Source organism: Platalea leucorodia (assembly GCF_965183815.1).
Source record: "Platalea leucorodia genome assembly, chromosome: 3".
NCBI lineage: Eukaryota > Metazoa > Chordata > Aves > Pelecaniformes > Threskiornithidae > Platalea > Platalea leucorodia.
The window spans coordinates 91,534,870-91,552,635 of record NC_138825.1 but is presented as its reverse complement, the minus strand read 5'-3'; the positions used below and the strand labels follow the sequence as shown (position 1 = coordinate 91,552,635).

The following is a 17,766-nucleotide window of genomic DNA, read 5'->3' as shown; positions in this document are numbered from 1 at the left end:
CCGATAGGTTAACCACACATAAACCCCTGGACATAAAAATGTAATGGCTATGACTGGTGAGGGACTTAGCTTGCCGATGAAAGCTAAAGAAATACGAAAAAAGTCTCTGCTATGCCTGAAGTAACAAATGAACAAATAAACAGAAGTCTGTTCAAAACACTGTAAGCATCCCATCCCTGCAACCACACACATCCCTCCACGCAACAAAGCAAAATGCATGTGGGCGAAAGGGCAAATTATATTTACAACCGCCTTGAAAGAGTTTTCAGAAGTTAGGACTGCGATACATAAAGTAGAACTGAACCGTACTTCCACCTGCATTGTCCGAGTTATCTGCCATGAGGTTAGAAAGGACACAATCAAGCTCCTAGATCCACAAAGATATCAATCACATCCAGTGTTTGTGGGAAGGCAATAAACGCAGCCAAAGTGTCCCAGACTCACACAAGGTGTGTACTTACGAGATCTTTGGTTCTACTAAAATCGACTACTTACCAAGAAATCCAAATTACACTCACACTTATCTGTTTTTATAATTCCCATTCCTTGGGAAACTTGTAATTTCAGTACTGATTTCAGACATCTGTCCAATATTTTTTTTTAAATAACAACAACAAAAAAATGAAACTCGTTAAAAAATACTAAGAATACTGGTAAAAAAAAGTTGTTCCTGGGATCTCATAAAGACAATTCCTTGTGAACCAACATTTGCTACAACACGTGAATTTTCAGCTTTCTAGTTTCCATCAACATGCTGTACCAAATCTAAGTGTATCACCAGACTGTGATACACTTAGTAGTCATGCTTTAAATGTAACAAAAGTTATAATGTAACAAAAGTTATAGAAAAGAGTCAAAATAATCTTTAGATACATACTGATTGTCCTCTCTGACTTCCTAATCAAATTCTGTGATGGTGGTCCATTCTCTTGCTTATGTTTTTGCTAGAGATTACAAGTCCAGAGGAAAGAATCTACATAGGGTAATTCCTTTCCACTGAAAATAACCCCAGTTTTCTGACTGAACTACACAGATCAGCAATCACCATCACATCTAGCTTTAAGACATGTATGCCAAAATTATCTTAACATGCAAACCGGCACGGTTATTAAAAAGCATATACAAGACTAACAGTAGTAAAGCATTTATCTGCTCTTGATACACAACATCAGTACATTTAGTTTTTGGAAACAATTACATGACATGTTATCTGTACTTTAAAAAAAAAATCTACAAAAATAAAGATTTTGTACTTACAGTAAATATTCGCCTGCCAGTCCGATCAAAAGTGACACAGTACACGGAAGATAAGTGTCCTAAAATTCGTTTGTGCATCTTCATATGTTGATAGACTGCAGTTGGAACAAGGCGTTCAAGTCTGTATTTTCCATTTAGTTTTCTTGAAAACAGGGTATCCACTACCAAATAGGTAAAGAAAAAAGAAGAGACAGCATTTATATTGGGTTCATAAACTAAAATACTTCTCCAGGATGGAAAGTTTATTTCAACACTGGACCACTTGCTGTATGAACAGCTTACTATAGTAATTCTCTCATTTTGCCAGTTAGGGAAAAATACATAGAACAGTAGCCTACGATACAAACGCGCAAGAAAGTACCAAACTGCAAGGCAGAACACAAAGATGCAATACAACTTTCAACTTTGAGTGCACAAACGTACGCTTCTCACTTTATACCTAGTGTGAGAAATTCAGGACAACTGAGGCAACTTCCATGGAGGAGTAAACTACTTCAAATTTAACAAGCATAAGAGCTTCCACATAGCTATTAACTGAAGATCAGCAAACATTCAAATCTTCTCCAAGGCAACCTGTTTTTTGAGGTCTACACAATCAAACATTTATCCACCACTTGCAAGACAATAAATTAATTTTTTTAAGAATATTGCTACCCACTACAACTAAAGAAACAAACAAAAAAAAACACCAAACAAAAATTTACATACAAATTCACCAAAACCTTACAGAAATTCTGATTTTGACGAACAGAACATTGTTCAAATAGTTTGGGATTTTTTTCAAGTTTAAAAGCTAAGAAGGTCCCGTAGCAGGCATCTACTTTGTTTTAACAAAATGGAAAACTTCAATAGAGAACTTAAACTGCTACTCATGCAATGATAAAGCAAGAGTGTAACGCTTACATGCATGGATACACAGACACTAGTCAAACAGCTCCCTGTATCACATCATTAGACCGAAGAACAGCAACGGTGATACATTTTACATACCACAGAATTGTCATAAAGCACGTAATATATTCAGATCTTCAGTTTGAGATCTGAATCACTTACGTGAAAAGTAAAACATAAACGCCCAACGTCCACAGCACCACACACACATGAAGAACAAGATCTGTGAGTGCCCAGAGAGGTAGCTGATACTTTCATTACTACCCTGGTTAGCCATTCTTTGTATGTGACCAAGGCTACGCCTGCACTAGTGAACGGAGCAGGACCAGGGCGTGGGTCGGAGCACTGAATCACATTCACTCCCTAGCACAAACCTCCGGCACTGCTTGGTTTTGGCCCAGACCAACCAGGCACTGGTCCATGAGTCAGCACAGGTCAAACTACATTAAATATGCAAACTGGATTGTAGCTACTCTATAAGAAGCAGAAGCACTTAGTGGTATGGACAACCGCCAAGCCCATTGGCCTCAGGCCGTAAGAACAGCCCTGAAATGCTTCAGTTAACTGCCTACGGAGCCCAAGGATTCAAGGAAGTTTTCCTAGTTCAAGATGCTTTGTGAAGAAGCAGGATCATTAGCTGTGGAGCAAGGCACTTTTAGTCAATGCAATGCGCCACTACAGCCTTAAGGCTCTACTAAATCCTCTTCACCCTCCTGTTATACAAGAAAGATGCAGTTGAATTTGCTTTCTGACAAAGCTTTTCCTTGCCAACAGACTACTTTAGAACAGCAGGAAACCAAGATTAGTTCAGTCACAAGATAAATCTCGTTTCTGTTTCTGACAAATCATCCCCCAGTTTAAAAAAAAAAAACCAAAACAACAAAAACCCGAACTCCAAAGAACCACACACCCAAAAAAACCCCCAAGAAAATGAAAAAAAAAAAACCCAAACACACACACATACACACACACAAACAGAATAAGGAAGGTCTTTGTCACAACAATAAAGGGAGGTTACACAATAATCTCAACCTACTCAGAAGTTACCTTTTGTTTGCTCTTAATGTAAGATGGAGATAGTTGTTGGAAATCAGCTTCTAGCAATGCCTTCAAATGAAACCATAGCTCACAAAAAGGGGGGAAAAAAGCTTAACTAGAAGTTTAATTTGCAGGATGTTCTGTCAATAAATTGAAAGGGTAAGCAGACTCTTCAGGATAAAGCAACCAAGGACTTCATTTAAGCATGTAATTTTTAATATACATCTGAATTCATTAAAAACTTTTTAAACTACTTGAGACAAATTTCAAGTTTGGTTTTGTTTGGTTGTTTTTTTTTTTAAAATCCCTGAAGAAGATTAAGTTGAATAGAACCTAATCCAGTATTTCTGATGATATTCTCACTGATGTAAAGTGGTAATGGGCAACTTGCTACTGGTTCACATATCCCTGGGAAACTCAACAGGTGAAATGCCCCTTGTTCAGTAACAATCAACGTACTGGAAGAAATAAGAGGCAATGCTGTGATACTGGAAACAGGAAAACTGGTATCTATCTCACTCTCTGGCCTTGATCAAAACTTAAAACACACAAAAATCCCAAAACTGGCTAAAAATAAAATTAAGTGAATTAAAAAGTGATCTGACATGGAAAAAAAAACACTATTATGAACGTACATTCTGTGGGGAGAAAATTTTTTACCAGGATCATGCAAGGGGCGGGGGGGGGGGGGGGGGGGGGGGGGGCGGGGAGCAGGAGAATCAGTCTCCTGCAGGTTTGAACACTGTCCATAAACATATAATTTTTAGAAGACTTCTCAAACTGAGGGTTTTTTCTGTTGTTGTTTTAAACTAAATTCTCACATCCACCACTGTTCTTCAATATGGCCTTTCATTTAATTACATTTATATTTACTCTCATTGACTTTGCCACGTGATCCAGTTTGATTTCTCTAACTGACCTATTCCCACCCTTTATCCCAGACACTGATGACTCCAATGCGTCACCTGCACACTTTGCTAGCACAATAGCACTTTTTTTTTCCTCCAGAGTACAGGTAAAAATTAAAAATAGCTGTGTCTCAAAAATAAATTCCTGCAGCCGAACAATAAAATTGATTTTTCTGGCGCAAGCCAAGGTAAGAAAGGCTACCAACTGTTAATAATAATAATGCCTTTGTACTAATTATAGGCCTTTGGTTTTATAACAATTTGTTACCCATATCAAGCATCAATGCTTGTCAGGCCTTATGTGGTCTCTAACCTATTTTAGCTTGATTTTAACTGCATTTGGAAAAAAGTGATTTTAGAAACCCCTGTGACAGCAAATCTACTAGCTCTCTTGTTTTAGCCATATTAGCAGTTTTCTGTCTCTGCTTAAATTTTGCTTGGCCTCACACAAATGAGTCAGTATGAATGGAGGTGTTAGTCACAGGAAGAGAGATAAGGTATAAGCAGTTAAACAGCTGCAGTGGGAGCCACAAACCACACATAATAAGGGAGGGAAGAAGGATGAGACTTTATCCCAGGAAGGGTTAGAGAGCACTGGCTGGGCCTTACAGCGAGTCAACCAACATGAAGAGAACTACGTAGCGTTGGAAGGAAGAAAGGAGAAAACAACAGAACAGAGATTGCCTGCTCCTTGCTGGAAGGGCACTGTGAAGTGGACACTGCACAGAAAGAACTCCCATCCAATGCCTGGCCAACTAAGGAAATTAAGATTAACTTAGCTTTACATGCCTGTCTACTACTCACATATAAGATCCTGCTTAAAAATAAAGTTTAAAACAAACAAACCAAAAAAGCAGATGTTACTAAGTGGTTGTTGTGCAACACAGAATGGCAATCCACCACCTACTTCCAAATGACATTTTTGTTTCAAAATCAGGATTCTTCATATCTAATAATGAAGCTAACTGATCAGTAGAAACCAGTGCCCGAGAAAGCCGCATATTTTGTTGACGTTTTGAACATGTACAAAACACTTCACCACAAATTTTATCATTTAAGTTGCTATCAATTGTTTACCAATTGGTTCCAAATAAAATGAATTGGCTTCTAGTTTTTAGGTAACTGGGCTCATCTTCACACAACATGACCAGCCTCAAAGACTGAAATGGTCTGCTATCACAGAACCACAGAATGGTTGAGGTGAGAAGGAACCTCTAGAGACTGTCTAGTCCAACCCCCCTGCTCAAGCAGGGACAGCCAGAATAGGCTGCCCAGGGCTGTGCCCAGTCAGGTTTTTAATATCTCCAAGGATGGAGATTTCGCAATCTCTCTGGGGAACCTGTGCCACAGCTCTGATCACCCCCAAAAGGCATTTTCTTATGTTAAAGTGGAACTTTCTCTATTTCAGTTTGTGTCCATTGCCTGTCCTGTCAGGAGGCACCAATGAGAAGAGTCTGGCTCCATCTTCATCACACCCTCCCATTCAGGTACTCATACCCATTGAGAAGAGAAGGGGGCGGGGGCATGTTATCAAAGCTAAACAATCCCAGCTCTCTTGGCTTCTCCTTGTGTGACAGATACCTCAATCCCTTCATCATCTTTCAAGTCCTTTGCTAGACTAGCTTCAGTCTGTCCATGTCTGTCTTGTTCTGAGCAGCCCAGAGCTGGACCCAGCACTCCAGGTGTGATCTCACCTGTGCTGAGTAGAGAGGAAGGAACATCCTCAACCTAATGGCAATTCACTGCCTCCAGCGGCCCAGGACGCCGCTTGGTTGTTTTGTGCAAGGGCACATTGTAGACTCAATGTCTGACACGTTCAACACCAGGACAGCCAGCTCATTTTCTGCAAAGCTGCTTTCCAGCCAGTCAGCCTGCAGCATCCACTAGTGCATGAGGTTATTCCTCCCCAGGGGCAGGACATATAGAATCATAGAATCGTCAAGGTTGGAAAAGACCTTTAAGATCATCGAGTCCAACCGTTGAGATGTTCTCTCTGTGGAACTTCATTAGATTCCTGTTGATCCATTTCTCCAGCCTGTTGAAGTCCCCCTGAATGGCAGCACAGACCATTGGATCCATCAATCACTCCTCCTAGTTTTGCATTGTCTGCAAAACTTGGTGTTTCATCATCCAAGTTATTAATGAAGATACTGAACAACACTTGCTCTAGTATCAACCCCTGGTGTACACCACTAGTGACTGGCCCTCATGCCAGTCACTAGAATTCCTTCTGCTGATCACAACCCTTTGAGCCCAGCACTTCTGCCCCTATCTTATCAGTTTGTCCGTGAGAATGTTATGGGTGCCAGTTCAGAAAGTCTTGCTGAAGTCAGGATAAACAACATTCACTACTGTTCCCTCATCCTCCAAGCCACTCATCTCATTTAAAAGGCTATCAGGCTAGTCAGGCATGACTTCTCCTTCACAGATCAATGCCAGCTACTCTCAACCACATTCTTGTCCTTAGTATGTTGGCTTCCAGGAGTATTTTCTTCATCACTTGCCCAAGGGCTGAGGCAAGGAGGACCCATGTTTAGTTCCGCAGAGTCTCCTTCTCACCCTGCTTCAAGTCAGGAGTGACATTTGTTCTCTTGCAGTCCTCAGGAAGCTCCCCTGACCACCATGAACATTTCAAAGACAATCAAAAGTGGCCTTGCAATGACATCAGCCAGCACCCTCAGCACCCATGGGTGCATCCTATCAGGGCCCACGGACTTAGGCATGTAGTTTGTTCAGACACTCCCTAACCTGATCCTCTTCCACCAAGGGGAAGTCCTCCTTGCTCCAGACCTTCTCCCTGGTCTCCAGGGCCTGAAATTTTTGAAGGCTGGTATTATCAGTGAAGACCAAGGCCAAGAGGACATTGAATACTTCAGCTTTTCCAGGTCTTTTGTGACCAGGTCCCCTGCCCCATTCAGCAGCAGGCCCTACTGTTCCTTCTACTGCTGACAGACCTGTAAAAGACCTTTTTGTGTTCCTTCATGTCCGTCACCAGATTTAATGCTGGAAGAACTTTGACTTTTGTTACTGCAGAATCACAGAATAGCTGAAGTTGGAAGGGACCTCTGAAAATCATCTCGGCTAATTCTCCTTTGAGAGCAGAGTCAAATACAACAAGTTGCTCAGGACCTTTTACTAAAGTTAAAAAAAGAAGACAGGGACGGGGACGGGGGGGGAGAGGCAGGGTAGGGTGAGAAACATGAGATTCTTTACCCAAAGGCTCTAACCTTAAGCTCTAAAGGTAAGAGTTTAAATTTCTTTTTCATCAGGGCCACTCAAGAACCTAAACTGTGAATGAAGGGTTGGGCTCTTAAAACAAGTTAGTAAAATGGAACTTTGTTTTTTAAGATCTCACTTCTACTGTTATAATTCATTGCTGCCAACAACCTTAATCTGAAAACCACACATCTCAAAGAGTCAAGATCACCTTATTTGTTTGGTTTCCCTCAGAACAATTTAAAAAAATAAAACATAAATACAAAGCTGATGAAGGTGAAGTGGTGAGAGTTTTCAGTGGAACTTATGAAAGACTATAGATTTTCTCCCACTCAAAAGGCATGCAACAGGCATCAAGTAAATGCCTTCAAAGTTTTAGAATGTCCCTAACTTACTCCCCACCCAAAACAGAACGAGCAGCTCAGAGAAAAACAGCAATCTGTAAAAGAAAGACAAATTTGGGGGTCTGAAAGATATGGCAATATTAGCTATCCTGATTCCTCCCCGCTTTGGCTTTCTTATTTTAGTTATCAAAGTGACCAATTCCATCACCTTATTTACATGGTCTCATCCTGGAATGTGAAATATGCCTTAAAGATGGGGGATAGTAATCTGCCTTATCCACACTAGTCAGTGATAAACCCAATTTGATTTTGTACCAAGTATAAGTTACATTTTTAAAAAGCACACACAAAACCCATTATGGTTTATCTTTCATTTTCTTCCTTTCTGGAGTTGTATTTAACTAATTAAAGTTCTACTCTGAAGAACAGAATTCACCTTCGTTCCCCTTCCATTCACACAAAAATAGAACCAGATTCAGAAGAAACCTGGAAGGACACTTGCAGAATATACTTCACTTACAACTCTTACCCATATTGAATCAAGTTTCATAACTTGAAAGGCTAGACACACCTCTAATGAATACCAAGACATTCAGAGTTGTTAAAAATAATAAAAAGAGACTGCTGGACTCCTCCTTTCACTCTCCAAGCTAGTAAGACTAAAACGTATCAAGCAACCAGTTATGGGTTGTTGCGTTTTTTTCCCCCTTCTGTAAAGATGTCCAAGATCAAAAAAGCAGCTTCAATTGACTTCTACCTTCTTACCATTTTTCTGTTCAATTTCTAAACTCGATGCAGTACTCTGTCTCCTGGCTTATAGATGATTGTCAACCAAGTAAAGTGGTTAAGCTAGCAATCTGATCAAGCCAGAACTTGTCTCTGGGCATTTCATGAAGGTAAAAATACAGTGACTCCTCCACTGAAGCATTTCTAAAAATATAAAAATTCTATATACATCTAAAACTTCACATATAGTATTAGTTTGCTCAATGAAAGCAACTGCCAACCCTTGCTAACTCAGAGAGGTGGCAGGTGAGATGTTTGGTAAGGCAGAAGGTAAAAACAAATGAAAGCTATAGAACCTCAAGCATTTCCAAACTGTTCCTTGACTTCAATGCAATCCCACTTGTTTCACTATATATTTATTCAGTTTGTATTTTACTCAAAGTACCATAAGACTTCTATAGCTCATTTCTTCTTGCAAAACAAGAAGTCATTTACTTTAGTATAATTCACTTTAGACTTGAATACACAAATGTAACAAGATGTTACTTTTGCACAGATTCTTTAACATAAGATGGTCTTTTCTTTTATTTTTTTATGATAATTAACAGAATAATATAGTTACATGAAATACTCTTAGGTTAGCTTTTAGGCCTAAAGTATTTACTCTATTTCTGTTTTTAAACAGGTATCACCACCACCTTCAGAACCCCACATTCTCTTTACAGCCAAAACAGCATCATCATTTAATAAAGGAACTGTGAGAAAAGTACAAAATGCCTCAGAACTTTTCTTGAAGTGGACTATTCAGCAAGACCATGAAATACTATTTTTGAAAGGCAAATATATTCACTGGTCAGGAAAAACATTCTTTGTTGTCTAGGGCAAACAGCCAGTCACATTCAGGTCTTCACACCTGAGTGACCAGCTTCCCCAAGAGCTTTGAGCTCAAAGCTCTCAAAGCTTTATGCTTTGGTTCTGTGCTTTTTCAGCAGTTCCTGAAAAATTACTGAAAAACAGTTCTTTTTCTGTTTCTGCATCCAAGAAAACAGGACCTTTAACAAAACAAACTAGCATATGACATAGCTTTGTTTTGTTTTTAATTAAGCACTTCAGCAACTTTTTATAAGATATATGTTGCACAAGCGATAGCAACTGAACAAAGATTATTCCATATTCAAGTTTTGTTTCTCTTTACTATTTTCTACAGATATTCTGTAGTTTTCTGGAGAAGTACGTATTTATACAGATGTATTTTAATTGCATATAAACCAGCTACCTACAAGGCAGCTGGTACAACGTACACAAAAATTTAATTCTAAAGAATATCCCATCAGCATCATAATTACATTGGTTCATTAGGCTAGGAAACAAAGGAATATTTCTTTATGTTCAGTGAAATGTAAATTAAGTTTTCCTGAACAAAATAGAAAGGCTTCAGTATTTTTTCTGTTCCCCAACCATTAGTGGGTTCTCCACCTGAAATACATACAGCCTGAAGAATAATAGGTTCCAATTTTTTCTGTTGGGCAAATACACAAAATACAGCCTTCCCAGGGGAAAATGGAGGAGTTATTTAAGGAAACAGAACAAAATTTCCTCGTTCAATTTATAAAAGAAGTGTCATTCCAGTTCATGATTTCATTGAGAGGATCAGACTAGAATAGGATAAATAAAAAACAAATGCTTTAACACACAGCTCTGAACCAGACATCCAAAAAATCCAAATACACTTCATAGTTGAAAACATTCGGTTACCAGCACTTATCTCAATGTTTGGAAAAGGAAATTATTGGTCATGAAAAAAGTGATATGTTGAAATAACTGTAATTTTGCAAATATTCAGTGCTCTGCAAAAGGTTCAATAAAAATAACAATTTATTTAGAAAGCCTCACTCATTCTTCCCTCAAAAGAATCTGAAAGTTATTTTTCTTAACATTTAATTCCACTACCAGAGCAACTCTACAACGTTCTTTGAACTCCAGCTGCCATGGATTTCATACAATGGTCTTTCTCCCTTTAAAAACTACATACCACGGAGGAAGCTACAGTACAATGCAAAACAGTCCTCTTCCACTCTGATTTCTCCAATATGTTTTAAAACGTATTCCCAAGGAAAGGAAAAGGTAAGGCAACCACTAAAGAAATCTTAGCTATTAGAAAGCTCAGTCCTCCAGCCACCTTTCAGAAATAGCTGCTAAGCTAGCCCAAGATTTTCAAAGTTTACAATCTTCAAGCCAAGGCACAGCCACTCAAGAGGGGAATTATTCTACTCAGCAACAAGCATTTTCTCCCCCACATCTAGAGCACAACATAGGAACAACTCTCTACGTGAATACCAAAAGAGCAGCTCTAAACAAAACCACATTCAATGGATACAGGTGCTACATGAGGGTTTAAGCGAACCACCTCTGACCAATACACACACTAGCTGAGGAGGCTCTAAAAACTTAGAAGTAAACACTCAGCAAAACCATGTCCTCTTCCTATATTCCAACCATCTACAGAAATATCATGGAAACCGTGCAACTTATGCTTTAAAATGGAAGAGCTACTAGGACAGCAAATACTTTGCCATCTGACCAAGCCAAAATTGGCTGTGCTCAACCTAAGAGCTTCTTAGCTGTAGCATGCTTCTGCTTCAGCTGTTAAGAGAGAACTATAATTCCCTGGGTAAAGTGCAATGGTATGCATTTTGAGATTTGATTTTGAGTTTCTTCAACATTAGAAATTATATAAATAGCCCAAATTAAGATCTCTCAATTATTTATATCTATCTATCTATCTCCCAATTCACGGAAAACTTACAGGCTACCAACAGCCTCCAAAAGGACTTTAGAGATTGAAAAACTGTAATGGCAAGTTACCACATTAAAAATGCCTCTGTTCCGAAAAGCACCTGGCTATGTATTTGTACATTGTTACTCATTAGTTCCCCCAATATATCTTCAGTCTTCTCTTTTTTGCCAAGACAGAAACCTTTGTCTTTACAGCAGCTGCACCTGATCAGGAGCCAATCAACTGGATATTCGCTGCCCACTCTCATCCAACATTGCGCATCTGTCTGCAGCTACTGTTTTGGTATAAACCACTACTATTTTGGTATAATCCACACTGGTAATTGGTCTTAACCATTCCCCCTTCCCTGGACATCAGCAGAGTAAGGTGAAAAGAGACAAGGGATTTTGCACATTTTTCTATCTGTGACAAAAGAAAAAGGATGCTCCTTAAAGAATCTCCTAAAATACCACACGTCTTGATTCTTCTAGCGGTTAAAAACCCATCTATTTTCTTGTTAAAAGGTTGAAAGCTAACAAACGTATTTTAGTGACCATATGAGAGTTTAAAAATAATAACTAAAAAAAAAAGAAAAAGAATACCCCTGACCTCCAGCTTTTCAGTTTTTCAACAGTACAGACAGCACATGCATGCTTCATGATGTAGCATAGCAAACTAAAGCACAGCTACAAAATTACTGAATGGACCAGAGAGTAGAAAACTTCTACATGACACTCAAATCTTTCCAAAGAAAACCATGACCAGTCTACATGACTTATCCTCCCCAACAATGGGTGCAGGCCATGCTGTCCTGGTTTTAAGTTGTTACATAGTACTAATTATTTATCTACTGTGAGCTTTATTACATCTTTAAGAAGGAAAGTTTTATTTGTATGTGTTCACTGTTGAAATACATTTTATTCCATTTCTTATTTCAAAGACAAAATTAGCTTCAGAGCAGAACTAATATATGAATTTACAATACCCATTTTTTTCCCCCACATACAAACTGGTAAATACGACAACACGTTAATAAAAATAATACTAAAAGGTAAGGTATATGACACAAATAAGGACAAATACAAACAGAACTATTACTTAGCTCTCATCATCACAATAATCAATCACCCTGGGAGTTAGGTATTACAATGGCAATGCCATAATAAAATTGACTTACCTATACTTGGTGGACTGCCATAATTTACAGGGGACTCTGGAGGCCTCCCACAATGTAGTGCAGCAAGAGCAGATCCCTTCCATACAACATGTTTGCAACCTGTTTTAAAAGAATTACACAAAAAATGTAGGCAAGCGTTTTTTCATGTGAGAACACAGAAAAGGCATGAAATATCAAGAAGTCTCAAAATTCTCATAAATTTTTCATACTTTTGTTTGTACGAAGCAAAGACTGTCTGCCAGCTCCTAATAACGTCTGCACTCCAGGGACACTTTGGGGAATTTCTTGCTCTAGAAGCGGTCCAAGTCGATGGCATATTTGAAGCAAGTGATCAGGTGCCAAGTGTCTGTAATATTTCACCTATTATATGAAAGAGCAAACAAAACATTTGATAAAGAACATAATATTTTTGAAGAATTACTGCTTTAATCTTTTTTTCTTCCAGATTGTTACACAAATTCATAAAAAAATTACAGTATATTAAGGATAAAAACAAATAATGACCTTTAAGTACAATAATTCATTCCAGCTGGTCCTAATTAATTCTTCTATTCAGTACATGCCACTTTGTACAGAGAACTGTTGGTATCTTTACTTTCTGACTTTAAGGCACAGTTGGTCATAGACTAATAAGCTCCTTTATAATCACAGTGAAAAATATAAAGTATATATTCAATATTATATTTAAATAGTGGTCTGGTCAATTTAAGTTACTGTAAGATAAAGATGAGACAAAGATTTAAGGACAGCAACATTTAAAGAAATCTTGGAAAAATCACATATACCAGATAAATAAAACACAGCTTTGTAGAAGACAATGCAAAAACATTCTGCCTCAACTAAGTTACAAGACCTTGTCGAAGCCCCACAATTGGATTTTTTTTTTTTTTTGACATCTAAAGCCTTTAAACAGAAATATTGGCTTAAGTAATTCAACTTTAAAATTGGCATATGTGGCATTCTATTAGGCTACAAACATGACCATAACTGCTTATGGTTTTCATCTGCACAGTACTAAAACAAGCTCCTATTATCAGCAACAGATCTTCTCACCACTTGATTATAACCATGTTGAACCAGTGTTAATGACTGCCCAGATAAAACCAGTTCATTCTTTTGAACTACTATAATTCTAGATCAGAAGATCATCTTATATAACACGGGGAAAAAAGCTTTGAAATGTATATGTGACAACAGTAAAATCCTATTAATATAAAGCTTTCACTTACGGAACAGTATTTTTAAAATGCACAGGCTACTGTCAGCTTACAGAATAACAAAGAAAATTTAAAATAATAGAATTTAGACGGAGAATAGAAACTCAGTTTTCTTCAGTTCTTGTAGAGGATTTGGCATGTAGTAGTTTTATCCTTCATACAGCCCGAAACACGTCTTCACAGTTTTACTTTGCAGAAGAAAAAAAAAAACAAAACGTACTGCAGTAAAAGCTTGCTATGTTTTGCTAATCTGCAACTCAGAAGGCCATGAGTGACATTTTAGGCAGAACGATGCTTCTGTATTACACCCAATTAACAGGAATATACCTCATTCTTCATCAAATGTGCTCCTATCTTGCTGATCCACTGTAATTGCTTCCTGTATTCTAGCCATTTGTTAACATAAAGAGTGCTGATGCCTGAAACCGAGGCTCTGGAAAAGCCTTGCCTACACCAGTTATTCCCACCACCGACAACGCAACCTTCTCGTGAAGGAGGAAGTTTTCTCTTTTGCTGCTGTCGTGGTTTAAGCCTGGCCAGCAGCTCAGCCCCACACAGCCGCTCACTCGCTCCCCGCCCCAGTGGGATCGGGGAGAGAATCAGAAGGGTAAAAGAGCAAAAACTCGTGGGTCGAGATAAAGACAGTTTAATAGGTAAAGCAAAAGCTGCACGGCAAGCAAAGCAAAACAAGGAATTCATTCACTACTTCCCACTCGCGGGCAAATGTTTAGCTGTTTCCAGGAAAGTGGGGCTTTCCTTCTGTGAATTTTATTACATTTGTAGAAGGCCTTGCAAGCCGTCTGAATTTGACTGCCTAAATGTTAAATGACTTACAAAATTCACACAAGTTAAAAAAAGGGGGTTCTCTAAAAAAAAAAAAAATACTACAAATGATATGTTATTTTTTTATAAAGTTACAGTTGATTGTGCATATCAATTCATTTAAAATGACTAAATTTAATGTCATCGGACAGGCACCCTGTTAGAAGAGTGGCCATAAATAATCCACTAAATTCAGAACTTGTTATTCCGATTCATTTTTCTTATTAGTAACATGCAAATAAAAGTTGCTTTCTTCTACCTAAAGGAGGAATCACAGTCAAAATACATGCTTGAGAGCTCTAAAATATCAGAATAGCTGTAAGCAGTGACAAAGTTATGTACAGTTTCTGCCATCTACACCCCTCATCCATTTCCTTAGCTTTCGTTCTCTTTCGCTCCTATCCAAAGGAGCGCAAAAACTTAACAAATAGCGCCCTTTGTATAATTCTATCTGAAACCAGACTTCATGTCTGTAGAACCTGAACTTGTCTCTCAAAGATTAATAATTAGTCATTTTTTGGTTTAACCACAAATATTAGAATTACATATACAAAACAGTTGTTATTTTATCCTGCTCAAGACCCTTCAGTTTTACACATGCTCACAAATGCAGAAACTCTGAAGTAAATGAAGCAATCGGCTTTGACACATTCCAAAACTACAGCTAGCTGACATCTTGAGTCATACTTCTCATGATTTGTCTTAAGCCATGTGTTCACTTTTTTATTTTAGCAGAAACTAGGTAGGCTCAATTCCTCGTGCAGTTTTTAAAGCAACTGTTTCGAAAAGGGGGATCTTTTTCTATTATTCTTGATCACACCTATTAAAGATCCTATCTTAATATATACCTTACACCCACACTACAGTCTCTCCTCATTTAAGTCCATTTGTGTGAAAACAGCTATTTATGCCAAGTTACGCAGTAGTTTTGTGATGCTACTACACAGCATTTGTCTGAATAATCATTGTTCACTACTAAACAGCATTCTCAACCAGCTCATTAACAAACCGATTCAACAATACCGAGTCATATGCTTAAAAAAGTGACACTGGCCATCTAAACACTTGCCAGTTCCAGAAAGTTTACGAAACTATTTCGTGAACCACACAGTCAACATTTGGCTCTCATTTTCCTATGCAAGACTAAAGCACACACAAGAAACTCCTAAAAATAAAAAAGTAAGCTTCATTTCAGTGTAAAATCTGTTAGGGAAAAACCCTCTTATTATAGATTTTATCTGCACTTATTTCTTTCCCTTTTGCTCCTTCTATAAAGGAGGAAATGATGGAACTTAAATAATCTATTAAAAATAGGCTATTAAGTAAGTTTACTCCAGGTGAAGTGTTTCATCTCCATCAGAAAAAAAATATCTTATTTTAATACTATTAATAGACTAGTTCAGTTGAGAGGGACCTACAACGATCACTCAGTCCAATCGCGTGACTACTTCAGGGCTGACTAAAAATTAAAGCATGTTATTAAGGGCATTGTCCAAACGCCTCTTAAACACACACTGACAAGTTTGGGGCATCGACCACCTCTCTAGGAAGCCTGTTCCAGTGCCAATTTGTATGTCTGACTATCAGCATTACAGTAGAAGTCACAAATGAAAAAAGCTTGTAACAGAAATTCACCTTAGTCCTGATTCCTCCCTTTTGAAAAAGAAAAAAAAATGCAGAAAAAAGAACCATGATGTGGTAGCAACAGCTCAAGAATGGACAAGGTAAGGAAGTTTAATGTATTAAACAACAAAGAGTGGCTTGAAAGCTAAAATTATCCAGATTGTTCTCAGGTGCAGCCTACCAGGAAGCAATGCCTGCACTGACAAATTGTAAAAAGACGGTAGAACCGACATAAAATATACCTACCACCCTGTGTCCTCCTCTTAAAACAAATAATAACAAAAAACCAAAAACCCCTGTCGAGTACTTTCAAGTCAGATTTAAGTGACAAAAAAGAAATAAAATTATTTCTTCAAAGGACACTTTACAAGCTTTGTCAGAAACAGAAAAGCTCATGACAACTCAACAGAATGATGGAAATTTGTCTTGATATCAACCTCTGATTCCAAGAGGGGAAAGTAAAAGTGAAAGGAAAAAAATACCAGATGTACAAGTATTTAAAATTCATACAGCTCTAAATGAAAAGTGAAAACTGGACTCTACAAACAGGAATTTTAAAATTTTATGCCAAAACTGTGATGTCAAGCAGTATAGAAACAGCACAGATTTTTTTTCCTCTGCCAGTCCCACCTAGTTGAAATTCCAGCTGGTTTCTTTCCTCCTCCTATTAGGCTTTCTGCATCATCTTTTCTTCCAACAGAAATGCACAGAAGATATGCTTTTATAACTATAATAATGAACTCTCTTTTTGTTCAAATAGGCTTTTCACATAAGACAAGTTAATAACATTTCTTAAACATTACTGTAATAAAGATCAGAACTCTGTTAGCAAGTACAAAATTTTCAGATGTTATGCATAAATAATATTTTCTAGAAAATAAGAAGCAGCATTACCCTCAACTTCACCCTTTACCTACTACCCCCAACTTTACTTATTCCAAACAAACAGCATGGGAATACACAAAATGCAGCTACACACCTATTTGGACTAACATTCAAATCTTTATTACCTTTGAAATAGACTTAAGTGCTTATATTTTCATGCTGCATGACTGTGCAGAATAATTCAGCATCAGAATCACAATGAATGCATCAACAGAATCATGACTTGACCTAGACTCTTTAGTTAAATTCGTAATACATAATGCAGTTACTTTCTGCCAGTGTTTTAGACATCAAGTAAAATATGACCCTATTCTGGATTCCGTTGTAAGCACTATGCATACCAAAACGTTCTCCAAAGTGTTATTGTTGGGGTTTTTTTCACCCCATGCTAACAGTTAACGTGCTTAACTATAAGTTTGACTGTAAACATCTTTCAGAAAAACACATTTCCACACAAGGACACTTCACAACAAAATCTAAGTCAGTTGGCTACCTATATTTTAAGATGCGAGAGCTCAATCTTACAAATACGAGCAGCTATGCCAGCTGTAACTATTCTGCTATGTAACATATTACCCAAAACAAGCTCCAAATTGAATTACAGTAATTGTTGTACTATATCAGACCATCAATCTAATTGAGTACCCTGTACCACCAGCCACTGCCGTATCACTTTAAAATTAGGAATAGCAATAAAGTGCAATTGCTTTTCTCTGAAGTACTCTTTTTTTTTTTTTTTTTTTTTTTGCAGGGGTGGATGGGTGGGTGGGGCAATGGACAACAGGGAGGGGAGAACTGGAGAATTAACTATTTTCCCTGAAGCATATTTATTTCTCATGTACTTTCAAATTATGCTTGAGCTAGAAGTATATGGATACTTAGCCAC

At 37.8% G+C, this 17,766-nt stretch overlaps 1 protein-coding gene across 5 annotated transcripts in view; it reads right to left on the bottom strand.

Annotated features, from left to right (window-relative positions):
* The window catches only part of PHIP (PHIP subunit of CUL4-Ring ligase complex), a 137,545-nt gene that overhangs the window by 113,524 nt on the left and 6,255 nt on the right, over positions 1–17,766 (bottom strand). For all 5 annotated transcript variants that reach the window (XR_014227736.1, XR_014227737.1, XR_014227738.1 and 2 more), the window contains exons 5-7: positions 12,543–12,693; positions 12,334–12,432; positions 1,258–1,418 (exon numbers count right to left, since the gene is read on the bottom strand). Coding sequence is in view for 2 of the 5 variants with exons in the window: in XM_082307534.1 (XP_082163660.1) it covers positions 1,258–1,418; positions 12,334–12,432; positions 12,543–12,693 (411 nt within the window). In the remaining 3 variants the exon portion in view is untranslated. The remainder of the gene's footprint in view (positions 1–1,257; positions 1,419–12,333; positions 12,433–12,542; positions 12,694–17,766) is intronic.